This window comes from Pan paniscus, chromosome 23, assembly GCF_029289425.2.
Source record: "Pan paniscus chromosome 23, NHGRI_mPanPan1-v2.0_pri, whole genome shotgun sequence".
Lineage (NCBI taxonomy): Eukaryota > Metazoa > Chordata > Mammalia > Primates > Hominidae > Pan > Pan paniscus.
Window position 1 is genome coordinate 41,630,684 of NC_085927.1, and position 26,875 is coordinate 41,657,558.

Consider the following 26,875-nt stretch of genomic DNA (forward strand, 5'->3'; position numbering starts at 1 on the left):
GTCTCAAAAAAAGTAAATGAGGCTGGGCTCAGTGGCTCACGCCTGCAATCCGGGCACTTCGGGAGGTCGAGGTGGGGGGATCACCTGAGGTCAGGAGTTCAAGACCAGCCCAACCAACATAGTGAAACCCTCTTCTAAAAAAAATACAAAAATTAGCTGGACTTGTTGGTGGGTGCCTGTAATCCCAGTACTTGGGAGGCTGAAGCATGAGAATCGCTTGAAACCAGGAAGTGGAGGTTGCAATAAGCTGAGATTGCATGCCACTGCACTCCAGCCTGGCGACAGAGTGAAACTCCACCTCCCCCCCCAAAAAAAGTCAATTGGCACAGAGACAGGAAGCAACGCTCAAATGTCTCCCTGATCTGGAAGTGGGTCAAGCTTTTATGGCATTCCTATCTAGTCCTAGGTGATGCCAATGCAGTCGGCCTGCCAGGCTCATGGTGGTAACAATTAAGACGTTAAAGCTTTTTTCCACTGTGCACGCTCAGGCAATTTTGGCTGTGTCTCACCTGTAACAACTTAAGCAATGGTTAATCAGTTTGAGCTGGTCCCACAGTTACAACAGGATACTCCTCAGAAAATGGTGACCACTTTGGAAGGAATGATGCTTGCTGTGACATATAACTTTGGAATGTCTATTTTAACTTATTGCCAAGCCACGAGAACAAAGTAACGGCCTTGAGAGTTATTTGAAAGGTTTTCAAAAAAATTTATTTTCATAAATTAACACACATAACAGTGGAAATCTTAGAGTCACAAACTACCAAACAGAAAAGGAACTGCAGGGGCATCATGTATACCAATGTTACGAAAAATGTACAAATTTCATTGAACTACTGACCATGATAATATATAAACATGTCAGGCAGCTATTTTTACTGGCCCAGACCAGCCCAAGGAGATGCTGAGGCCTCTCACCAAGAATTCAAATCCAATTCAGCACCAGAGAGGGGCTTGTGAAGACACACAATCAACAAACATGGAATCTGAGAGCACACTGCACTAGATGGCCAGCTCAACGGGGACCCCCTTTCATCATCAAAATAGCTTTTGCTGCTTGATTTGTGGCTAGATGGTAACATTAAACTGTAATTTTAGTAAAATTAAATCTCCCTAGCCAGGTTTTTATACAGTAAGTTCAGTTGTGGCAAGGAGCCCTTTTCTGACACGAATCCAGGAAAGGATACTCTGCACTTCTGGCCAATTATTTAAACTTTGGATACAGCCACCCACAATGTGGTTATTTAAGAAGTCCTTTCCATGACACCAGGGGAAAAGCTTACAGAAACGAAACAGAACAAGGGAATTACAGAAAGCACCAACTGCATACTCCCCCCACCCCAGGGAATGGGAGAAAAGTATCACTGCCTAAAAGTTGGTCTTTCGCAGATCTTAATGTACATGGCATTGATTATGAGACGGAATTCCAGCCTGGAGACGGAGCGACGGCCGTGCGTTCATTGCCTGCACTGCGGCCTTGGATCTGCTGCTCCCGTCCTGTACGCTCCCTGCTGCTCTTGGCTCAGTGGGCAAGGGAAGAGCCACGGGGGAGGTCTCACGCCCAGATAGTGGGATCTGGAATGGACCTCAGGTTGGCTCTGGAGCCCCTGCCAAAGACCCTTTCAGGCAAAATTGTGACAAAGTATCATGATTTTCACAGCTCTTGAGGAGCGCTGAGTTTTGGGATTCACAGCATGGGTTTCTGGGCTCCTCAGGCTCCGAATAAGGCAAACGCTACATGTCTTTTCACCGTACCTCCCTCAGCTACGGTAGCTTAGAGTAAGGTCAGTAAGAAAAAGTGGACATGATCTGCTTTAACAGGAGATGAGGTACAGCTGAACTCATGGAGACATGAAGCTGGAAAGGAGACCAAAAGCAAAAAAAGAGGAGGGAACGCGGAGGGAGGAGGCAAACACAGCTAGAAACTGAAAGATGGAAAAAAAAAACAAAACAAAACACAGTTAAAAGTTTCAGTGAAAAGCTGATGGGCAGAACCCTGATTAGACCTGAGATTTCTCCTCTTTCCCATATTAAAAACACTAAACCTCTGGAAGTGATAGTTGAGTAAGCTGTAGTTAACTGTAACTTCCCACCACTTGGGGAGGGAAGTTCCCATACTCAGAAACTGTACCAACTCCACCCCAGAACCAGACCTCCTGTAGCTCTGGGCAGGTGGTGTGCCAGCAGCCGATTACCGTGTCCCATCGTGGTTAGGGACCACGGGCCTGGGGACCCCTGACAACACTGCAGCTGGCTCAGTGCCGAAACTGAATGTTAAGACAGGTGTGGCTGAGCGCAGCTGGAGCCTAGGTATATACATCACCTTCAGGTAAGTAATTTCAAGTTTGCAGTGGGGCCCCCTTCTCAACTTTGGAGCAGGGAAAGGGACCTAGCTAGAGGGTAGGTCCAGAATTTCAACGACGGGCAGGGCTGGCCTCAGAACAACTCCTCTCCTACATTGTCAGGACAGGGAAGGAGCCCAGCTCTGTTTCTTCCAGTCCTCTGCTCCCAGTTACCCATGTTCCAAACCGCTGCTTCTGGTCCTTCGAGTGCCACACCTGTAACAGGCACAGTTGAAACTATCTCTGCCATGTTGGTGACACTATAGCTGTGCCCACTGTTGTCTCTGGGAAACAAAGCCACCACATCACTGCATCTACACTGGCAACAGCGCTGGCAAACAGGGCTCTGTTGACTCACTGCTAGTCTGCAACCTGTCCAGTAGGAGCTCCTTAAACATGCCTGGACAAGGGCAAAATGTACTACTCATCCCACTCCCTTAAGCAAACAAGTCAGAGAGAAGCATTTAGTGTCTAAGAACCCTGTCCCAGGAAGGGAGAGGTATTGAGGTGAAACATAGGTCGTGTCTATACAGTCTGGGCAAAGTGGATGTAGAATGACAGAATCTGGTTAGCATCATTCAGAGCTGGTACGGAAGCCTGGCTCTCTTCTAACTGTATTTGGCCATGGCCTTGGAAGCCTCCGTGGATGACCAAGTGTGTATTTCACTTGTCTCAATGCTATGTCTGAGGCAGTGGGCCTAGAAGATAGCCGTGGCATACTTTTCCCTCTGGCTCATGTCAGTTTTTCTGCTCCAGTGTGGCATAGACTGTCAACCTGCAAAAGCAAGGCACATAGAGACCCCCCACCCCCAACCCATCTCCCCATCCACTAGCAAATGGGGAAGCAAAAGAAACCTAGGAGAGTTGGCCAACATTCCAGGACGTGCCACTCACTCTTCTCTAATAGACTGACTTGGAAATGTCCCTAGAACTCTGACGGTTCCCATCGGCGGCTGCTCCATGCCAGTGGCTCCCAGGAGGATATGAAGAGGTGATGCTGGTGTCCTGACGATGACTTTTGCATCCCACTCACTAGCCATGGAATGTTAATTCTCTAAACTCTTGTTTTGAGAGAGAAAGAGAAAGAGAAAGAGAAACCCCTAGAGAAGGAGGGGAAGGGGAGCAGGATATGGACACACAGGACTTCAGTGGAAAAGGAACAAGACCTCGAGGCTGCTGACCCACAGCATCCCTCTGCCCACAGACTCCTGCAGGAACAAACCAGAAACTCGGCTAACTCCGGCATTTGACAGTTCCGGTAGATGTGACATAGGAGCCCAGAGTACAATGAGGTGGCCCTCAAAGAAGGCTGGCTGGGGATTTTTGAGATCCCACTGCAGGAACACATCTCTGGGTCTGAAGCATGACGCCGACTCTCTCCCCACGCTTGAAGCGGGCTGCCTGGAAAGCCACAAATACTGTGGGTCAGCCTGTATCACTGCCCAAGCCGTTGTACTCAATTTTGTTACCTAACACCATTTCAGATAAAAACCATTAAGACCACACCCAACCATAGTAGTTTTTCAATGATCGGGAGAGAAACCTGCTCTTACTTAAATCACTAAAATAAATACATGTATTTGGTGGGCAAGAATGAGAACCCAGATGGAAAAAAGTGCTCCCTCTAATGAGTTACACTAGAAGCTGGAGATGGGGAAGGGATTGCCTGAAACACATGAATAGGAAAAATGTCTCTTCCATGCAGCGATCAACTGGGTCAAATGCCTATCATGTATTCTTAAGACATGTATTTTCTCCTTAAAAAAATGTTTTAAAATCACATTTAAAGGCTCCACACATGCAGCAATAATAGTACAAAAACAACAACAAAAAAGAAAATAAAACAAATGAAAATAATCCACACCACAACATTAAAAAGTGCAACTTACTTCAAATGGGGCCTGGACGGGCTCCTCTGGCACTAGTGACCCAGTCACAGAGGGGAGAAAACGATGGGAAAAAGCCACACACACACAAACACTCTCACATACACTCACATCAATAGGTCCTGGGCAGACAAAAGATAAGAAAACACAACAGCTCATCTTTCCTCAACTACTGAAATGAGCCAGTGAGACCACGCAGGACAGGACGCCAGGTCCCCCTCCCTAGGCCACGTTTCTAATAATCTTGGTCTAGCACCACCGTAAACAAAGCGGAACTTTCATATGGACGTGCAAATCCTGTGAGTCCTTGGAATCCTAGTGTTACTGAAGATAGGCTGCTGCTTCCTCCTGTGGATGGCAGAGACTGAGGAGGCGGCTGGATGTCGTTCAGGTCCATTTCCAGGAGAAAGGGAGCATTCCTGAGGTTCTATACTCAGCAGTAAAAGTAGAGGACCCTCCTTCACCAGTTTCTAAAAAGGTTGCACCTTGAAATAGGTAAAAATTCATGGACTGTGCATTTTTGAGTGGTTTGGCGGTAGGGCAAAATTAGGCAACCTCTTCCAAGGAGGTCCAAAAAAAAAAAAAAAACCAAAAACAAAACAAAACCAAAAAACCCTAAAATTGAGACCCTCAAACTGAATCGCTTCTCAACAGCCTGATGATTGTTCCTGCTCCTCTTCCTTGGCAAAGAAGGTCTCCAGTTCCATTAGTTTCTGTATCAAAAGAGCATCCAGCTCTCGACTCTGCACAGCTGCCTTCTGGGCCCTGGTAAAGCTGCCTGCCACCTTGACTTTGCCTCGAGCTCTCCTCTTTCGCGGGACTGTAAAATCCTGAAATTCTAGAACTCGCTTCCTCTTCTGTTGGCTGATTGAGATTAGTGTACCATTTCGTTCCTTGGGTTCCTCAAAGATGGTCTCTAAACACCTAAGGATGAAGCACGAAACAATCACCAACAGACTGACTCACATGGCCCATCCTGTCAACAGGGTCAGGATGTTGACGCTGGGTCAACAACCCTTCTAGTCAACAGGGACTGAAAGCTACTTGCGCCAACTCTTTTTCTTTTTTTTGTGAGACAGAATTTCACTCTTGTTGCCCAGGCTGGAGCGCAATGGCATGATCTTGGCTCACTGCAACCTCTGTCTCCTGGGTTCAAGCGATTCTCCTGCCTCAGCCTCCCAAGTAGTGGGGACTACAGGTATGTGTCACTATGCCAGGTTAATATTTTTTTTTTTTTTTTTTTTTTTTTTAACATGGAGTCTTACTCTGTCACCCAGGCTGGAGTGCAGTGGCGTGATCTCGGCTCACTGCAAGCTCCGCCTCCCAGGTTGACGCCATTCTCCTGCCTCAGCCTCCCAAGTAGCTGGGACTACAGGTGCCTGCCACCACGCCCGGCTAATTTTTTTTTTTTTGTATTTTTAGTAGAGACAGGGTTTCACTCTGTTAGCCAGGATGGTCTCGATTTCCTAACCTCGTGATTCGCCCGCCTCGGCTTCCCAGTGCTGGGATTACAGGCGTGAGCCACCGCACCCAGCCCTGACTGATCTTTAAAAAAAAATTTTTTTTTTTGAGACAGGGTCTCACTCTGTCACTCAGGCTGGAGTGCAGTGGCACAATCACAATCACAGCTCACTACAGCCTCGACATCCTGGGCTCAAGCTATCCTCCTACCTGAGCCTCCCACGTAGCTGGGACTACAAGCATGCACCACCGTGTCTGGCTAATTTAAAAAGAATTTTTTTTTTGTAGAGATGGAGTCTTGGTATATTGCTCAGGCTGGTCTCCAACTCAAGGGCTCCAGTGATCCTCCCTCCTTGGCCTCCCAAAGTGGTGAGATTACAGGCATGTGCCACTGTGCCTGGCTCTGATTCGTTTTTTTTTAATGGTTACACAGTATATTCCATTATAAGGAATTAATTATAAGTAATTGTACAAATGTGTTAGAGCAGACATACAAAATCTTAGGATAAAATCCTACAATTCTCCTTCTATATTCTAGAAACAGTGGGCATTTAATAAATGTTCACTGACTTGAATTGAATTCAGACCTAAGTGAAACTCTTCCTGTATTTGGGTTTACAATCATATCTGAAAAATCAATGATTATCAGTCCTGAAGTCAGCATATTTGGTAAAAATACAAACACAAACGATTTGTTTATACTTTTTTTTTCTTTTTCATTTTTGAGATGGAGTTTCGCTCTTGTTGCCCAGGCAATGGTGCAATCTCGGCTCACTGCAACCTCCGCCTCCCGGGTTCAAGCGGTTCTCCTGCCTCAGCCTCCCGAGTAGCTGGGATTACTGGTGTGTGCCACCACGCCTGGGTAATTTTGTATTTTTAGTAGAGACAGGGTTTCACTGTGTTTGCCAGGCTGGTCTTGAACTCCTGACCTCAGGTGATTTGCCCGCCTTGGCCTCCCAAAGTGCTTGAATTACAGGTGTCAGCCACTGCACCTGGCTGAGACTACATTTTCTTTTTTTTTTTTTCTGAGACAGAGTCTAGCTCTGTTGCCCAGGCTGGAGTGCAGTGGTGTGATCTTAGCTCACTGCCATCTCCTCCTCCCGGATTCAAGCAATTCTCCTGCCTCAGCCTCCCAAATAGCTGGGATTACAGGTGTGAGCCACCATGCCCGGCTAATTTTTTGTATTTTTAGTAGAGACAGGTTTCACCATGTTGGTCAGGCTGGTCTCGAACTCCTGACCTCGTGATCCACCCGCCTTGGCCCCCCAAAGTGCTGGGATTACAGGCATGAGCCACCGTGCCTGGCTACATTTTCTTTACGTAACCCAATACACTTTATTTCCTATCCTATTACTGACCCTAATTCAAGTGCTGCAATTGAAAATACCAATTCTAGCTATTTATAAAACCCAATATTGGCCGGGCACGGTGGCTCACACTTGTTATCCCAGCACTTTGGGAGGCCAAGGCAGGCGGATCACGAGGTCAGGAGATCGAGACCACGGTGAAACCCTGTCTCTACTAAAAATACAAAAAATTAGCCGGGTGTGGTGGCGGGCACCTGTAGTCCCAGCTACTCGGAGAGGCTGAGGCAGGAGAATGGCGTGAACCCAGGAGGCGGAGCTTGCAGTGAGCCGAGATTGCGCCATTGCACTCCAGCCTGGGTGACAGAGACTCTGTCTCAAAAAAAAAAAAAAGACCCAATATTGGTACAACTGAACATAAACTCTTTCTAAAGTGAAAGGGCTGGAGATTCACATCAATCATTTCAAATTCTTCCCTTTTATTTCCCAGCTATAAGTACCTACCTGTTTGCAGGAGGAGATTTATAATTCTTGTTGGTATATATCTCTTCTAAACTAAACTCCTTCTTCTTTAACCTGAAAAGAAATAAAGAAAAAAATTCTTCAGGTTCTCTTTTTTTTTTTTAGAGAAGGTCTTGCTCTGTTGCCCAGGCTGAAGGGCAGTGACATGATCATAGCTCACTGCAGCCTTCAACTCTAGCCATCCTCCAGCCTCAGCCTCCTGAGTAGCTGGGATTACAGGTGTGTGCCACCACGCCAGGCTAGATTAAAAAAAAAAAAATTAGGCATGAGCTACTGTGCACAGCCTCATGTTCTCCTAAGATGGAAGAGACTTATTTCCCAATGCTATCCTTTTCGTTTGCTCCAACCTGTCTGTAATATGTTTTAGATGTGTCTCATGCAAACAATGTGTACTGGATTTTCTTCTCCAGGGTACCAACCTTCAACTTTATGTAACTGAGCCCATTCATACTTACTGGGAATGATATATTTAGATTTATATCTATTATTTTTCATAGATTTATATCTACTTTACAGCTGTTGTTTGTGCTGCTTTGCAATGTTTCTTTTTGTGAATTGACTGTTCTTTTTTTTCTATCTCCCTCCACTGACTAGAAAACTATATATTCTGTTCTTTTTTGTTTTTTTCTTTTTTAGAGATGGGGTCTTGCTCTGTTGCCTAGGAGTCTGACACTGGGTACAGCCTGGGTGACAAAGACCCTGTCTCTTAAAAAATATATACATACACACACACACACACACACACACACACAAAACCCTTCACACCTATCAATTATACAGTAACCCTGAGGTACAGCTTGAATAGTAAAAGCAGGCCATATGCTTGCTTTTTTCCTTTCATTACCAATTTCCAAAACAATGAATTGGTTCCCCAGTATCTTCCAAAGATGGCCAATGGTTTTAAATTTTTTAAAGTATCATTATTAACTATTGGGTTTATATTTGATATGTTTTAATCTATTGAACTTATTATTCTTTTGAGTCTCATCTGTGGCCAGAGGTAATCTCTTCAAACTGGTTCTTGAGAGCCAGGCATGGGGGCTCCCAACAGTAGTCCCAGTTACTTGGGAGACTGAGGCAAGAGAATTGTTGAGCCCAAGAGTTCGAGACCAGCCTGGGCAACAAAGCAAGACGCTGTCTCTATACAAAATTAAAAAATAAAGAAAAAACTGGCCCTGAATCCCTTTGACATGACCCTAGGAGTCTCTGAGAGCTTTGCTACCTTCTGGTATGACAAGATACATTCATCTTATTCATTTCCTGCCCTAGACCTGTAATCACTCTCCAAGGAGCCCAGGTTCACATATCATAAAATTCATCCATTTAAAATGTACAGTTCAGTGATTTTTAAAACATTTGCAAGTTTATTCCTGATCACCACTATCTAATAAAGATCAGTGTTTTTTTTGAGACAGGGTCTTGTGCTGTCACCCAGGCTGGACTGCAGTGGCTCAAACATGGCTCACTGCAGCCTCAACTTCCTGGGCTGGGCTCAAGAGATCCTCCTGTCTCTGCCTCCCGTGTAGCTGGGACCACAGGTGTGTGCCACCACAGCCGGCTTATTTTTTTATTTTATTTATTTATTTTTTGAGACAGAGTTTCGCTCTTTTTGCCCAGACTGGAGTGCAATGGCGCGATCTCAGCTCACTGCAATCTCCACCACCCGGGTTCAAGCGATTCTCCTGCCCAGCCTCCTCAGTAGCTGGAATTACAGGCATCCGCCACCACACCTGGCTAATTTTTGATTTTTTTTTTTTCTTTTGAGATGGAGTCTTGCTCTGTTGCCAGGCTGGAGTGCAGCTGTGCAATCTCGGCTCACTGCAATCTCTACCTCCCGGGTTCAAGCGATTCTCCTGCCTTAGCCTCCCGAGTAGCTGGGACTACGGGTGCGTGTCACCACACCCAGCTAATTTTTGTATTTTTAGTAGAGATAGGGTATCACCACATTGGCCAGACTGGTCTCGAACTCCTGACCTCAGGTAATTCACCCACCTCGGCCTCCCAAAGTTCTGAGATTACAGGCATGAGCCACCATGCCCAGCTGTAACTTTCTGTAGTAGAGATGGGGTTTTATCACGTTGGCCAAGATGGTCTCGAACTCCTGACCTCAGGTGATCCACCCACCTCGGCCTCTGAAAGTGCTGGGATTACGGGCGTGAGCCACCATGCCCAGCTGTAACTTTGATTTTTTCGTACAGATGGGGTTTCACCATGTTGGCCAGGCTGGTCTTGAACTCCTGATCTCAGGTGACCCACCCATCTCGGCCTCCCAAAGTGCTGGAATTACAAGTGTGAGCCACTGCGACTGGCCTATTTTTTCATTTTTTTAAAGACAGCATCTTGCTCTCTTGCCCAGGTTAAAGTGCAGTGGTACAATGATAGCTGACTGCAGCCTCGACCTTCCTGGCTGAAGCAATCCTCCTCTCTCAGCTTCCCAAGTAGGTGGGACTATAGGTACACAGTACTATGCCTGGCTAATTTTTTTTTTTTTTTCTTTGAGACGGAGTCTTGCTCTGTCGCCCAGGCTGGAGTGCAGTGGCGTGATCTTGGCTCACTGCAACATCTGCCTTCTGGGTTCAAGTGATTCTTCTGCCTCAGCCTCCTGAGTAGCTGGGACTACAGGCATGCACCACCATGCCCAGCTAATTTTTGTATTTTTAGTAGAGACGGGGTTTCATTATATTGGTCAGGCTGGTCTCAAACTCCTGATCTTGTGATCTGCCCACCTTGGCCTCCCAAAGTGCTGGGATTACAGGTGTGAGCCACCATGCCCGGCCTCCAGCTAATTTTTTTTTTCTTTTCTATTTCTTTTTTTTTTTTGAGACCAAGTCTCACTCTGTCACCCAGGCTGGAGTGCAGTGGTGTGATCTAGGCTCACTGCAACATCCGCATTCCAGGTTCAAGCAATTCTCCTCCCTCAGCCTCCCGAGTAGCTGGGATTACAGGCGCCTACCACTACGCGCGGCTAATTTTTAAAATATTTTTAGTAGAGACAGGGTTTCACCATGTTGGCCAGACTGGTCTTGAACTCCTGACCTCAGGTAATCTGCCCACCTCGGCCTCCCATAGTGCTGGGATTACAGGCATGTCGGGCTAATTTTTAAAAACTATTTTTGGTAGAGATAGGGTCTATGTTGTACAGGCTAGCTTTGAACTCCTCGGCTCAAGCGATCCTCCAGTCTCAGCCTCCCAAAGTGCTGGGATTACAGGGTTGAGCCACGATGCCTGACCTGATCTTTTGTAGAGATGTGGTCTCACTATGTTGCCCAGGCTGGTATCAGACTCCTGGGCTCAAGTGATCCTCCTGCCTCTACCTGCCAACGTGCTGGGATTATAGGAATGAACCACCACAACCAGCCTTAAAACACTTTCATAACTCCAAACAGAAACCTACTTTTAGCAGTCACCTGGACTCTCCCTTACCACCCAGCACTGGTAACCACTAAACTACTTTCTGTCTCTAAGGATTCTAGACTTTTCATATAAAATGAATCATATAGAATGTGCTGTTTTCATAGTTAACTCCTGTTGTAGCATGTATCAGTACTTCGTTCCTTTTCCTGGCTGAATAATACTCCATCTATGGATATACCATCTTTTCTTTATCCATTTATCAACTGAGGAACATTTGGTTTCCACTTTTTAGCTACTATGAATAATGCTGCTGTGAATATTCATGCACAGGTTTTTTGGTGAATGTATGTTTTCAATTCCTTTTTTTTTTTTTTTGAGACAGAGTCTTGCTCTATCACCCAGGCTGGAGTGCAGTGGCATGATCTTAGCTCACTGCAACCTCCACCTCCTGTGTTAAGGCAATTCTCCTGCCTCAGCCTCCCGATTAGTTGGGATTACAGGCACGCACCACCACTCCTGGCTAATTTTTGTATTTTTAGTGGAGATGGGGTTTCACCATATTGGCCAGGCTGGTCTCGAACTCCTGACCTCAGATGGTCTGCCCACCTCAGCCTCCCAAAGTGCTGGGATTACAGGCGTGAGCCACCGTGCCTGGCATGTTTTCAATTCTTTTGGGTATATACCTAGAAGAATTGTTGGGTCATATGGTAACTAATTTTTTCAGGAACTGCCAATTTTTTTTTTTTCACAGTGGCTATACCATTTTACATTCCCAAGAGATGTGTATAAGGGTTTGAGTTTCTCCACACCCTTACTACACTTATTTTCTGTTTTATTGTTTCTTTACATCCTAGTGGGTGGGAAGTGGTATTTCACTGTGGTTTTGATTTGCAGTTCCCTGATGACTCATGATGTCAACAGCATCTCTTCAAATGCTTGTGGGCCATTTGTCTATCTTCTTTGGAGAAATGTCTGTTGAAACACTTTGTCCATTTAAAAAATATGGGTTATTGTCTTTTGGTTGTTGAACTATAAGAGTTCTTTACAGCTTGTGGATACCAGACCCTTATTAGATGTGTGATTTGCAAATATTTTCTCCAATTCTGTGGGTTATACATTATCTTGTTTTTTGTGGGAGAGAGTTGGGCAGGGGGAGACAGTCTCACTCTCTTGCCCAAACTGGAGATCAGTGGTTTGATGACAGTTCACTGCAGCCTTGAAATCCTAGACTCAGTGATCCTTCCACCTCAGTGTCCTAAATAGTTGAGACTACAGGAGTGTGCCACCATGCCTGGTTCATTTTATTTTTATTTTTGTAGAGACAGGGTCTCATTATGCTGCCCGGGCTGGCCTTGAACTCCTGGGCTCAAGCATTCCTCCCACCTTGGCCTCCCAAAGTGCTCGGATTACAGGCGTGAGCCACCATGCCTGGTCATCTTTTCTTTTTTTTATACTTTATTTTTTATAGTAGTTTTATGTTCACAGAAAGACTGAGCAGAAAGTAGAGAGTTCCCATATAGCCCCTACCCTCACACATGGACAGCCTTCCAGAGTGTACAACTGTTGTACAATGAACCTATATTGATACATTATTATCACCCAAAAGTCCAGTTTATGTCAGAGCTCACCCTTGTTGGTGTCTTCTATGAGTTTTGACAAACACATAATGCCATGTATCCCTCATTACAGTAACACACATAACAGTTTTCACTGCCCTACATACCCTCTGTGCTCCACCTAGTCATCCCTTCCTTCCCCTCAACACTTGGTGACTTCCGTCTCCATGGTTTTGCCTTTTCCAGAATGTCATAGAGCTGAACTCATACAGTACGTAGTTTATTCAGATTGGCTTCCTTTACTCAGTAGTAAGCATTTAAGATTCCTCCATATCATTTATATCATTGATAGCTAATTCCTTTTTAGTACTGAGTAATATTCCATTGTCCAGACAGTTTATTCATTCAGCTACTGACGGACATCTTGGTTGCTTCCAAGTTTTAGAAATTCTGAATAAAGCTGCTATGAACATTTATGTACAGATTTTGTGTGAAATGTTTTCAACTCATTTGGGTAAATACCAAGGGGTGCAGCTGCTGTATGGTATGGTATGTAGGTTTAGTTTTGTACGGGACTTGCCAAACTGTCTTCCAAAGAGGCTATATACCATTTTGCATTCCCACCAGCAGTGAATGAGAGTGCCTGTTGCTCCACATCCTCATTCAATTCTCTCCCTTGATCATATTTTTTGTTTCTGTACTTCACTGTGAAAATTTTGTTCTGGTGTGCTCCTGTTCATTAACACTATTTCGCTCTATTTAACCTGCTGTTAACCCATTTATTAAAGTTTTATTTTGATTATTCAATTTTACATTTTTAGAAATTCTGTACAGTTCTACTTTAAATGTAGTTGGTTATTTTTAAGTATATCTTGCTTCATTATTCATATTTTCAACCCACTTGTATTTCTTTAACATATAAAACACACTATAGGCAAGGCACGGTGGCTCACGCCTGTAGTCCTAGCACTTTGAAAGGCCAAGGTGGGCAAATCATTTGAGTCCAGGAGTTTGAGACCAGCCTGGCCAACATGGTGAAACCGTTTCTACTAAAAATACAAAAATTAGCCAATGTGGTAGTACACACCTATAATCCCAGCTACTCTGGAAGGCTGAGGGAGGAGAATCGCTTGAACTTGGTAGGCAGAGGTTGCGACGAGCCAAGATCGTGCCACTGCACTCCAGCCGGGAAAGGCGTGAGCCACCGCGCCTGGCCAGCTGGTTTCAAACTCCTGACCTCAAGTGATCCACCCATCTCAGCCTCCCAAAGTGCTAGGATTACAGGCGTGAGCTACCACGCCCGGCCAGCAGCAACTTTTAAACATTTTTTGGACCATCACTTGAGGTCAGGAGTTCAAGACCAGCCTGACCAACATGGTGAAACCCTGTCTCTATTAAGAATACAAAATTACGGTGTCTCATGCCTGTAATTCCAGCACTTTGGGAGGCTGAGGTGGGCGGATCATGAGGTCAGGAGATCGAGACCATCCTGGCTAACATGGTGAAACCATGTCTCTACTAAAAATACAAAAAACAAAATTAGCCAGGTGTGGTGGCGGGCGCCTGTAGTCCCAGCTACTCGGGAGGCTGAGGCAGGAGAATGGCGTGAACCCGGGAGGCAGAGCTTGCAGTGAGCTGAGATCGGGCCACTGCACTCCAGCCTGGGCAACAGAGCAAGACTCCGTCTCAACAAAAACAAAAACAAAAACAGAAAAAAAAAAAAGAAAAAGAAAAAGAATACAAAATTAGGCGAGGTGCGGTGGCTCACGCCTATAATCTCAGCACTTTGAGGCCGAGATGGGCGGATCATGAGGTCAAGAGATTAAAACCATCCTGGCCAAAATGGTGAAACCCCGTCTCTACTAAAAATACAAAAATTAGCTGGGTGTGGTGGCACACTCCTGTAGTCCCTGCTACTCGGGGGGCTGAGGCAGGAGAATCCCTTGAACCCAGGAGGCTGAAGTTGCAGTGAGCCCAGATCGCGGCACTGCACTCCAGCCTGGGTGACAGAGCGAGACTCCATCAAAACAAAACAAAACAAAACAAAACAAAAAAACCTACAGTTATTTGTCAAGCAAATAATATACCCCCAAAAAACGAACAGCTCTTTGTGAAGCGAATAATGTATCAAAATTTTACTGTTTACTATATGCCAATGATTAAATTATTGCTTTTCAGGTCAAAATCTGCCCTGCCGTACCTGCTCTGTGATAACGGAATCCTAGGCCCTTTAAGCATTTCTCTTTTGCAGTGAGTATGATGCTAAACTTTGTCACAAGGTGTTGGAGGAACAATGCAGGTGGAAGGGAGCTTCTCTTTCCGGTTTGGTGAGCTTTTTTTCTTGCTCCTGCACCATGGGCCATCAGTGATTAATATATGTTGGGATGTCTTGGGGCTTCTCTGCCCTAGTGGTGCGGCCAGGACATGTAGTCCCTCAGTGACCTTGCAGCCTTAAGCTTGGCGACCACTTTGCTGCAGGCTTCCCAACACGCATAGGGCACTCCAGGCCTTATGCCCTCAGTGGTAACCTGACTTCCTGATGGTCATTTCCTGTCACTCTCCTGAAGCAAAAACCACATGCTCCAGGCCTTGCATCACAGCAGTGCCCTACCTCCGTCTGCAGCAGCCTTATCTTGTCTATGCTTGAGAAGGTGGTTGTTATTTCCTGCTTGCCCAGCTCTGGCCTCTGCAACCCACCCATCCAATGGGCTGCAACCTCACCTTCTCCAACCAAGTCTCAACTCCAACCTTGAGGGAGGTGGTGCCCCTTCCAAGTTTGCCCTTCCTAGGGTACTCTCCCTTAACCCAAGTGTACCCTTCAGGATTCTCTTTACATTTAAGGTTACTCCCTGTCATAGTTTAATGCTTTATAATAAACTTCCCCTGTCTAAAATACTGTGTGATTTCTGTCTCCTGATTGGACTTGAACCAATACGTAATACTAAGGTAAAAATCCTAAGAGCTAAATTAGGTTGCTACTAAATATGTTAGACCAGTGGTCTTTAGTGTACCTAAAAACTTTCCACAGAGTACACGAGAACCCGGCTGTAGGAGAATCAACCACTCAATCTTTAATTTCTATTTTTTCTTTATTATTATAATTTTTTTTTTTTTAGATGGAGTCTTGCTCTATTGCCCAGGCTGGAGAGCAGTGGTGCGATCTCGGCTCACTGCAACCACCGCCTTTTGGGTTCAAGTGATTCTCCGGCCTCAGCCTCCCCAGTAGCTGGGATTACAGGTGTACGCCACCACACCCAGCTAATTTTGTATTTTTAATAGAGATGGGGTTTCACCATGTTAGCCATGCTGGTCTCGAACTTCTGACCTCACAATCCACCCACCTCAGCCTCCCAAAGTGCTGGGATTACAGGCATGAGCCAACGCGCCTCGCCTTATTATTAATTTTTGTAGAAATGTGGTCTCACCATGTTGCCCGGGCTACTCTTAACCTCCTGGGCTCAAGTGATCCTCCCACCTTGGCCTCCCAAAGTGTTGCGATTATAGGTGTGAACTACCATACCCAGCTCAATCTCTAATTTCTAAAAGTGATACATCTAAGAAATGTCCTGAATTGCTCTTGCAGGTCTCTCTGTTCCCACAAATTCTCTCAGAACAGCTCCTATCCATCCTGAATTCTTCTTTGATATATCAATCAAACCACTCATTTTGCTAAGCCCTTTCCAGTGATTAATGAAATCACCATAAACTTGTCTTGGGCTTTTCTTTTCCTTTACTACACATTATTCAGTTCAGAGAGAAGAGTGCCTTTAGAGATTGGGTATTAGGGGCTGAGCACGGTGGCTCATGCCTGTAATCCCAGCACTTTGGGAGGCCAAGGCGGGCAGATCACATGAGGTCAGGAGTTTGAGACCAGCTTGGTCAACATGGTGAAACCCTGTCTCTACTAAAAATACAAAAATTAGCTGGGTGTGGTGGCGTGTGCCTGTGATACCAGCTACGCGGGGGGCTGAGGCAGGAGAATCGCCTGTACCTGGAAGGCAGAGGTTGCCATGAGCCGAGATCATGCCATTGCACTTCAGACTGGGCAACAAGGGTGAAACTCCTTCTCAAAAAACAAACAAACAAACAAAAAATTAGCCAGGCATGGTGGCAGGTGCCTGTAATCCCAGCTACTCGGGAGGCTGAGCCACGAGAATCACTGGAACCCAGGAGGTGGAGGTTGCAGGGAGCCAAAACTGCACCACTGCACTCCAGCCTGGGTGGCACAGTGATACTCTGTCTCAAAAAAAAAAAAAAAAAAAAAAGAAATTGGGTATTTGGGCCAGTGTTAAGACAATTGATTTCAGGTATCTCATGGAAAGGAGTTGTCAGAGTGACTTTGCCTCGTTCACCTTGATTATCATCAAATAATGTCTACTTAAGAAAAAAACCTTACTTAGGAAAGAGAGCTTCAAACACTAAAAATAGCTTGTTCATGTATTTAATTATATACAATATTTTTTCTAGCTATTCTCACTTCTCATTAACAATATGTCATCACTTAGAAAAGTTCCACTCAACACATACATGGGATAGGCACGATGGCTGACACCAGTAATTTGGGCACTTTGGGAGGTGGAGGTGGCCAGATCACTTGAGCCTGGGAGTTCAAGACCAGCCTGGGGAACATGGCAAAATCCCATCTCTACTAGAAATACAAAAATTAGCTGGGCATGGTAGCACATGCCTGTAGTCCCAGCTACTCATGAGGCTGAGATAGGAGGATCACCTGAGCCCAGGAAGTTGAAGTTGAAGCTGCAGTAAGCCATGATCATGCCTCTACACTCCAGCCTGAGCGAGACTTTGTCACAAAACAAACAAACTGTAACTATATATATATCAAGATGTTTACTGGGACTACCAAACACTTGAAGTGTACAAAACCCACAGAAAAAATTTAAGTAATTTCCTTTGGTTAAGGCATGAACTTTTATCAATTCATATAATGAAATATTTAATTCAAGTAGTCAGTCCCTTCTGATCTGATCCTACAAGATGTTGTAATTTTTTTTTTTTTTGAGACGGAGTGGCTCAATCATGGCTCACCTCACTGCAACCTCCACCTCCCGGGTTCAAGCGATTCTCCTGCCTCAGACTCATGAGTAGCTGGGATGACAGGTGCCTGCCACCATGCCTAGCTAATTTTTGTATTTTCAGTAGAGACAGGTTTTCACTATGTTGGCCAGGCTGGTCTTGAACTCCTGACCTCAGTTGATATACCCGCCTTGGCCTCCCAATGTGCTGTGATTACAGGCATGAGCTACCATGCCCGGCCAGATGTTATAACTTCTATCCCCATTAACAATACCAAAAAGTACGTGATAAACTGCCCTGCCAATTGGTTTGTCCAATATACTTTTCTCTTATATTAAATATGAAAGCAGGCTGGGCTTGGTGGCTCACTCCAGCCTGGGCAACAACTACATCTCAAAACTACATCTCAAAAAAAAAACTACAATGAGTTTTTTTTTTATGTAGAGCAAAACTACATCTCAAAAAAAAAAAAAAAGAAAGCAATCATTGAGACTTATATAAATTAATAGATTTAGTTCTGATTTTTACAATAATTCTGAATCATTCTTAAAAGTCTAATACTAAAGTGGCTGGGCACGGTGGGTCACGCCTGTAATCCCAGCACTTTGGGAGGCCGAGGTGGGCGGATCACAGGGTCAGGAGATCAAGACCATCCTGGCTAACATGGTGAAACCCCATCTCTACTAAAAAAATACAAAAAATTAGCCGGGCGTACTGGCGGGCGCCTGTAGTCCCAGCTACTCGGGAGGCTGAGGGAGGAGAATGGCGTGAACCTGGGAGGCGGAGCTTGCAGTGAGCCGAGATCGTGCCAGTGCACTCTAGCCTGGGCAACAGAGCGAGACTGTGTAAAAAAAAAAAAGTCTAATACCAGAGTTTAATTCATGTATGCATACACATTTAGTAAAGCAGTATCATGCTTTCTACCATACTCCTCACTTCAAAACTTACAATGCTTTATTATAAATTTAGAACTGAGAAATAATATTTTCTTTTTTTGAGACCCAGCCCAGGCTGGAGTGCAGTGCCGCGACCTCGGCTCACTGTAACCTCCGCCTCCCGGGTTCAAGCGACTCTCCTGCCTCAGCCTCCCGAGTAGCTGGGATTACAGGCGTGTGCCACTACCGCCTGGCTAAGTTTTGTATTTTTAGTAGAGACAGGGTTTCACCATGTTGGCCAGGCTGGTCTCAAACTTTTGACCTCAAATGATCCACCCACCTCAGCCTCCCAAAGTGCTCGGATTACAGGCGTGAGCCACTGCTCCTGGCCTCATGTTGTTTTAGTAATGCACAGGTTGGCACTATTGGGTTATTAAGAACATCCATAACTGAAAATCCAAAATCTGAAATGCTCCAACATCTGAAACTTTCTGAGTGCCAACATGATGCTCAAAGGTTATGTTCAAAGGGAATGCTCATTGGAGCATTTGGAATTTTCAGATGAGGGATGCTGGTAAGTATAATGCAAATATTCCAAAATCTGAAAAAATCTGAAGTCTGAAACATTTTTGGTCCCAAGAATTTGGAGAAGAGACAGTCAACCTGCATTATTAAAATGGATAAATGATGACTTTAAGACTTTTAGAAATATACCTCACAATTTGTACTCCATAATTTATTTCTCAGTGTTTTATATCATTTTCCTGAAAGGATAAATTAACATATTTACTTGAATTGGAAAACAGAAAAGTCAGGAAGAATGATTTGCTTGATGGGCTTAAATAAAAGATTGCTTCCACCAATTAAATTATATGCCCAGGCTTTTCCATAAACTTAATGTACTAAAATCTGCAGCTTCAAGGGTTTTTTTTTTTTTTGACAAAAGTACATTTGATTAATAGCATTTTTATCAAAAGACATCCTAGGTTTAGGCAAAGATTTATTAAAAATTTCATTTTTCTCAACCCCCTTTCTGTATATTGGAATGAATAAGGTACCTCTAAGGGAAAGAGGATCTGGCATTTGACATTTGCCGGACCCTTCTCGGTCTGCGCCAGACACTGAGACAGTAACTGCCACTAATGCCTGGGCAACAGAACCTTTGTGACTGAGTGCTTTTCAATCTTTTGTTTTCCTTAAATATAATGCTAGATCACTCTATGATTTTTTGGCATATAACTTGAAAGAAGTGGAAATAATTGAATGACTTTACTATATTAAAACTCTTTCCTCTCCCAACTACTTATTTATGTAAACAAGGTTCTTCAGACATATAAATGCAAGAGAGAATACAACTGATAATGAATCCTATTTCATTCGAGTAATAAATACTACCCGATCTCGGATATCTGAAATATTTTTAAAATTTCTCTTGAAAAGACATAAAATAGATCAACAAAAGAAACGTAAGACAAAAATACAACGTATTAAGATAAAGATTATGGTACAGAAGTGGAACATCAATCATGACCCTAACAAATGATTATTTTATTCGTGTTGTGTGAAGCACTATAATGGAGGTAGTACACATTCTTTTCTCAATTAGACTGTACGGAAATCTTTTTTTTTGAGACGGAGTTTCATTCTTGTTGCCCAGGCTGGAGTGCAATGGCACGATCTCGGCTCACCGCAACCTCCGCCTCCTGGGTTCAAGCGATTCTCCTGCCTCAGCCTACCAAGTAGCTGGGATTACTGGCATGTGCCACCATGCCCAGCTTATTTTGTAGTTTTAGTAGAGACGGGGTTTCTCCATGTTGGTCAGGCTGGTCTCAAACTCCTGACCTTGTGATCCACCCGCCTTGGCCTCCCAAAGTGCTGGGATTACAGGCGTGAGCCACCGCGCCTGGCCCTGTATAGAAAGCTTAAGTGTTGGGAATTCTTATTCATATTTTACAGGGAAGCTCCTGAGAGACCACTGTCAGGCTTCCATTTGCTGATAAGAAATGGAGAAGCAAAATCGATCAGAAGAAAATATAAGTTTGGCGATTTTTTTTTTTGAGACGGAGTTTTGCTCTTGTTGCCTAGGCTGGAGTGCAATGGTGCGATCTCGGCTCACCACAACCTCCACCTCCCAGGCTCAAGCGAATCTCCTGCCTCAGCCTTCCCAAGTAGCTGGGATTATAGGCATGCACCACCAAGCCCGGCTAATTTTGTATTTTTAGTAGAGATGGGGTTTCTCCGTGTGGGTCAGGCTGGTCTCGAACTCCCGACCTCAGGTGATCTCCCCACCTCGGCCTCCCAAAGTGCTGGGGTTACAGGTGTGAGCCACTGCGCCCGGCTTGGAGATCTTTTTTAAGAAAAACTAAACTTAGGACTTTTAGGTCCTTTTCCAGTTTAGTGCACAGAGTATTTAGGAGCTTGAGCTCTGGGGTTGGGTAAATCCTGTGACACACAGAAATCACATGTGCCAGCATCAATGCTATGACCTAACACAGGTTCATTTGGAGGGTTAACTAAGATTATGTATGCAATGTATTAAAATGTCCTTGCATATAAATATCTAGCGACATTACTAATTAATTCTTTAGGATAAATTCCTAGAAATGTAATAAATGGCTCAGAGTGTAGGACCATTTAAAGGGCAATTATATTATGACAAACAATTTTCCAAAAAAGTGAACCTAGCTTGTAATAGAGAAGGAGCTCACCTTTTGGGTCGAGGAAGGCCCATGGGGGTAAGATTAGGATCTGGCCTAGGAATGGTTTTCCGGATGCGAATCTGTGAGACTTTCTTTGGCCTCTTCTCTGGCTCAGCCTATTTTTAAGGATTAAGAAGAAAGATGGTCAAGCTGTAAGACATTTTATTTATATATTTTTTGAGACAAGGTCTCACTCTGTGGCCCAGGCTGGTGTGAAGTGGTGCAATCATAGCTCACTGCAGCCTTGAATTCCTGGACTCAAATGATCCCCCTGCCTTGGCCTCCCAAAGCGTTGGGGTTACAAGTATAAGCCACCATAACTGGGAATTTTTATTTTTAGATGGGGTCTCGCTATATTGCCCAGGCTGGCCAGGAACTCTTGGGCTCAACTGATCCTTTTGCCTCAGACTCTGTGGTAGCTAGGACTATAGGTGTATGCCACCACCTCTGGCATATTTTAAGACATTTTAAATATATAAAGTCCATCTTGATACTTAAAACATTGCTACCTCACTTTAGAGATGATTCTATTAAGCAGTTTATGACAAAGCTCCCACTTCTATTCCTGCTGTTTTTTTATTATTTATTTATTTTTTTAGATAGAGTTTCGTTCTTGTTGCCCAGGCTTAAATGCAATGGCATGGTCTTGGCTCACCGCAACCTCTGCCTCCCAGGTTCAAGTCATTCTCCTGCCTCAGCCTCCTGAGTAGCTGGAATTACAGGCATGTGCCACCACGCCTGGCTTATTTTGTATTTAGTAGAAACAGGGTTTCTCCATGTTGGTCAGGCTGGTCTCAAACTCCCAACCTCAGGTGATCCGCCCACCTCGGCCACCCAAAGTGCTAGGATTACAGATGTGAGCCACCACATCCAGCCTTATTTATTTTTTGAGATGGAGTCTCACTCTGGCGCCCAGGCTGGAGTGCAGTGGTGCAATCCAGGCTCACTGCAACTTCCACCTCCCGGGTTTAAGCGAATCTACTGCCTCGGCCTCCAGAGTACCTGGGATTACAGGAATGTGCCACCACATTTGGCTAATTTTTGTATTTTTAGTAGAGATGGGGTTTCACCATACTGGCCAGGCTGGTCTCTAACTCCTGACCCCGGGTGATCCGCCCGCCTTGGCCTCCCAAAGTGCTGGAATCACAGGCGTGAGCCACCGTGCCCGGCCTTTTATTTTTTTTTTTAAGATGGGGTTTCACTCTGTCACTCAGGCTGGAGTGCAGTGATGCAATCTGGGGTCATTGCTGCAAACTCTGCCTCCCGGGCTCAAGCAATTCTCCCTCCTCAGCCTCCCGAGTAACTGGGACTGCAGGTGTGCACCACCACAGTCAGCTCATTTTTGTCTTTTTTGTAGAGACACAGTTTTGCCAGGTTGCCCAGGCTGCTACTGATCTCCTGGACTCAAGTGATCCGCCCGCCTCAGCCTCCCAAAGTGCTGAGATTACAGGCGTGTGCCACCGTGCCTGGCCCCTGCTGTGTTTTAAGCAACTACTCCCTTCATATCATCAAAACAATAATTGTACATTCAGTTCAGATATTGAGACTGTCAACATGAAAGTCTGCAACTGTTGAAGACAACAGATGTTGCAAAATTGAACATCATCACCACCCACTCATCTTCTTTGAATGCACAAAGCAGCTCTTTCGTCCAATTCTCTAAACACTGTTACATGCTGTTGGCAAGAAAAAAGTATCTGGAAAACAATGCAGATTAAAAAATCCACTGTGTCCTTTATTGGCCAAGAGAAAAACTCCTGGCTTAGTACTCTCCAGAACTCGGCTCACACTGAAGGTGGTACGTAAAGATACTCAGAAGCCAGTCTGTAGCTATAATGCGACGTGAGTTGACAATGGCCACCTCCAATGCCACCATCATCTGACCCAACCAGCACTTTACACTTACCTCTTTCTGTTCTGGGGGGCTGCTCTGTGGGCAGGGGCATGCTGCTTTCACACCATCCAGCTCATCCAATCCAGGAACCTGGAACTCAGAGGCTGAAAGCAGGAGCTTGCTGACAGCTGATTCTGCTACCAAGCAAGACTTTGGTACCAAGGCAGGGAATGGAGGCTCCAGCCTAGCACCATGAAGAGAAAGAAGATATGAGAGGGGTTCCCTTTCTACTTCCAGCACATTCAACTTCTTCTTCTTCATTTTTTTTTTTTTTTTGAGAAGGAGTTTTGCTCTTGTTGCCCAGACTGGAGTGCAATGGTGCGATCTTGGCTCAATGCAGCCTCTGCCTCCCGGGTTCAAGCGATTCTCCTGCCTCAGCCCCCCAAGTAGCTGAAATTACAGGCATGCACCACCACGCCCAGCTAATTCTGTATTTTTAGTAGAGACGGAGTTTCTCCATGTTGGTCAGGATGGTCTTGATCTCCCGACCTTAGGTGATCCACCCGCCCCGGCCTCCCAAAGTGCTGGGATTACAGGCGTGAGCCACCACGCCCAGCCTCAACTTCTTAACATCTAGGCCTCAATACTTTTTCTTTCTTTCCAGAGAATAATATATCCAGTCAACCTGCATTCTAGTCACTTCCAGACATAGCCTGTATCTACATATGTAAAAAAATTACAAGAATGTGTAATCCATTTTATTGCTATGGAATTTTATAAAGAAAAATGTAAAAAGGAACAGACTTTTTGGGTGAGGAAGGTATCTGGTAAACCGCACAAATGAACAGTACTCAGATAAGATCAATCCTGTCCAGGGACTGAAGTTGGCTGTTAAGACATGAAATAGCTTGAGAGGGGACTTCTGGTACAATAAGCTGGTTAGTGATTTTCACTTTTTTTTTTTTTTTTAACAAATTGTATTATTACACATTCCTAGTTGCTGCTTGTAATAGAACAGATTTCAATCTCAGAGATGTTTATCTGAGAGACATAGATCAGGTTTACAAGGACAAGAGGTCAAAGTCATGCCACAGACGATCCACACCACCTATGTATGCACTCTCTCTCTTGCACACACACACGCACATGCACACACACACGCTGAGTCTCATGTGCTTACCTTGTCTGACTGCCGCTGGTGTTATATGTAGCTTCCATGCCTGGAAGAGGCACATATGGTAACATGGTGTGGCTAAAGTAAAGCAAAAGTACAAAAGCAATAGGTAAGGGCAGTGGGATAACAGGAAAGGTTTTGATGTTATTGTGGGTATTAGCACATGATAGCCCCAAGAAGACAAGAAATGTCAGTTACTCAGAAAGAGGAAAGCTTTCCAACCAGGACAGTTATATTTATGTTCCCATCACTGGAATGGAGGCAGACTGACAGGAAGATTATTTTCTAACTTGAATGGAAAGAAGGCAGAGACAGAAAGAAAGAACAGTGGCTGGGCAAGGTGGCTGATGCCTATAATCCCAGCACTTTGGGAGGCTGAGGTGGGCAGATCACTTCAGCCTAGGAGTTCAAGACCAGCTTGGGCAACATGGCGAGACCTTGTCTCCACAAAAAATACAAAAATTTAGCCAGGGGTGGTGGAGTGCACCTGTGGTCTCAGCTACTCAAGAGGCTGGGGTGAGAAGACTGCTTGAGCCTGGAAGATCAAGACTGAAGTAAGCCAAGACTGCACCACTGCACTTCAGCCTGAGTATCAGGGCAAGACCCCATCTCTAAATAAAAATAAATTTTAAAAAATTTAAAGAATATATTATACCACTCAGTTGTGTACTGACTAATAAAATCTGACAGTTTCTATAACCTTATAAAATATTAGAGAGAAACCAATTATTTTCTTTTTCTTTTTTTGAGACTGAGTCTTGTTCCGTTGCCCAGGCTGGAGTGCAATGGTGTGATCTCGGCTCACTGCAACCTCCGCCTCCCGGGTTCAAGAGATTCTTCTGCCTCAGCCTCCCAAGTAGCTGGGACTATAGGCACGTGCCATCGTGCCCGGGTAATTTTTGTATTTTTAGTAGAGATGGGGTTTCACCATATTGGCCAGGCTGGTCTCAAACTCCTGGCCTTGTGATCCGCCCACCTTAAATTCCCAAAGTGCTGGCATTACAGGCATGAGCCACCGCGCCTGGCCCAATTATTTTCTTTAAAGCCAAGTTACACATAAAACATAGCTATACAGCCGGGCACAGTGGCTCACACCTGTAATCCCAGCACTTTGGGAGGCTGAGGTGGGCAGATCACTTGAGGCCAGGAGTTCAAGACCAGCCTGGTCAACATGGCAAAACCCCATCTCTACTAAAAATACAAAAAATTAGCTGGGTGTGGTGGTGGGTACTTGTAATCCCAGCTACTCAGGAGGCTGAGACAGGAGAATCGCTTGAACCCGGGAGGAGGAGATTGTAGTAAGCTGAGATTATACCACTGCACTCCAGCCTGGGCGACAGAGGGAGACTCTGTCTCAAAAACCAAACTAAACAAAACAACATAGCTATATAGAAGAAAATTAATGGCCAATCGTAGTGGCTCACGCCTGTAATCCCAGCACTTTGGGGAGGCTGAGGTGGGTGGATCACCTGAGGTCAGGAATTCAAGACCAGCCTGGCCAACATGATGAAACCCTGTCTCTACAAAAATACAAAAACTAGCTAGGCATGATGGCACATGCCTGCAATCCCAGCTACTTGGGAGGGTGAGGCAGGAGAATTGCTTGAACCCGGGAGGGTGAGGCAGGAGAATTGCTTGAACCCAGGAGGCAGAGGCTTCAGTGAGCCGAGATCACACCACTGCACTCCAGCCTGGGCGACAGAGCAAGACTCTATCTCACAAAAAAAAAAAAAAAGGAGAAAACTATTAAAAGTTTAATTCCTTTATAATTAAACTCTTCTTTTTTTTTTTTTTTTTTTTTTTGAGATGGAGTCTCACTTTGTCACCCAGGCTGGAGTGCAGTGGCGCGATCTCATCTCACTGCAACCTCTATCTTGTGGGTTCAAGGAATTCTCCTGCCTCAGCCTCCGAGTAGCTGGGACTACAGCCACCTGCCAGGATGCCGGGTTAATTTTTGTATTCTTAGTAGACACGGGGTTTCACCATATTGGCCAGGCTGGTCTCGAACTCCTGACCTTGTGGTCTGCCTACCTCAGTCTCCCAAAGTGTTGGGATTATAGGCATGAGCCACCGTGCCCGGCCTGCTAGAAACCATTTGTAAGCTTGTTTAGAAAAACAGCAAACTTCTGGCCAGGCACGGTGGCTCGCGCCTATAATTCTAGTACTCTGGGAGGCTGAGGTGGGTGGATCACCTGAGGTCAAGAGTTTGAGACCAGCCTGGCCAACCTGGTGAAATCCTGTCTCTACTAAAAATACAAAGTTAGCCAGGCGTGGTGGTACATGCCTGTAATCCCAGCTATTCAGGAGGCTGAGGCAGGAGAATCGCTTGAACCCGGGAGGCGGAGGTTGCAGTGAGCCGAGATCGCGCCACTGCACTCCAGCTTGGGAGACAAGAGTGAAACTCTGTCTCAAAAAAAAAAAGAAGAAAGAAAAGAAAAACAGCAAACTTCTAAACTCTAAGCCCAGGCACATGATGTTAAGGTATTTTTAGAGCCAATGAAAAGTATCTACAAATACCACCCCCTCTACCTTTCATTTGAATTTAAATAAAATAAAGTAAAATAAAATAAAAAGCTAGAAATAGGGAGGGAAACAGAAAATTTTCAACACCAGGAAACAGAAACATCAGGTGGGAAAGAAAGAGCTCTCGAAGACGAAAAGGGGCAAAAGGGTTACACCTCCACAGGGTGAAATGAGTAACTACCATCTATCCTAACCTCAGGAACAAACACAGTTTGGAGGAAGTGGCACAATCTATTTTTTTTGGGAGACGGAGACTCGCTCTGTCGCCCAGGCTGGAGTGCAGTGGCGTGATCTCGGCTCACTGCAACCTC

At 45.0% G+C, this 26,875-nt stretch overlaps 1 protein-coding gene across 3 annotated transcripts in view; it reads right to left on the reverse strand.

The window, feature by feature from the left end:
- Positions 1 to 688: 688 nt before the first annotated feature.
- The window catches only part of PRR14L (proline rich 14 like), a 69,398-nt gene continuing 43,211 nt past the window's right edge, over positions 689 to 26,875 (reverse strand). For all 3 annotated transcript variants that reach the window (XM_034949139.3, XM_003821486.5, XM_034949138.3), the window contains 5 exons: positions 24,048 to 24,119; positions 22,940 to 23,111; positions 21,043 to 21,149; positions 7,498 to 7,569; positions 689 to 5,152 (listed from right to left, as the gene is read on the reverse strand). In XM_034949139.3, the coding sequence (XP_034805030.2) occupies positions 4,876 to 5,152; positions 7,498 to 7,569; positions 21,043 to 21,149; positions 22,940 to 23,111; positions 24,048 to 24,119 (700 nt within the window). In that variant the 3' untranslated portion in view covers positions 689 to 4,875. The remainder of the gene's footprint in view (positions 5,153 to 7,497; positions 7,570 to 21,042; positions 21,150 to 22,939; positions 23,112 to 24,047; positions 24,120 to 26,875) is intronic.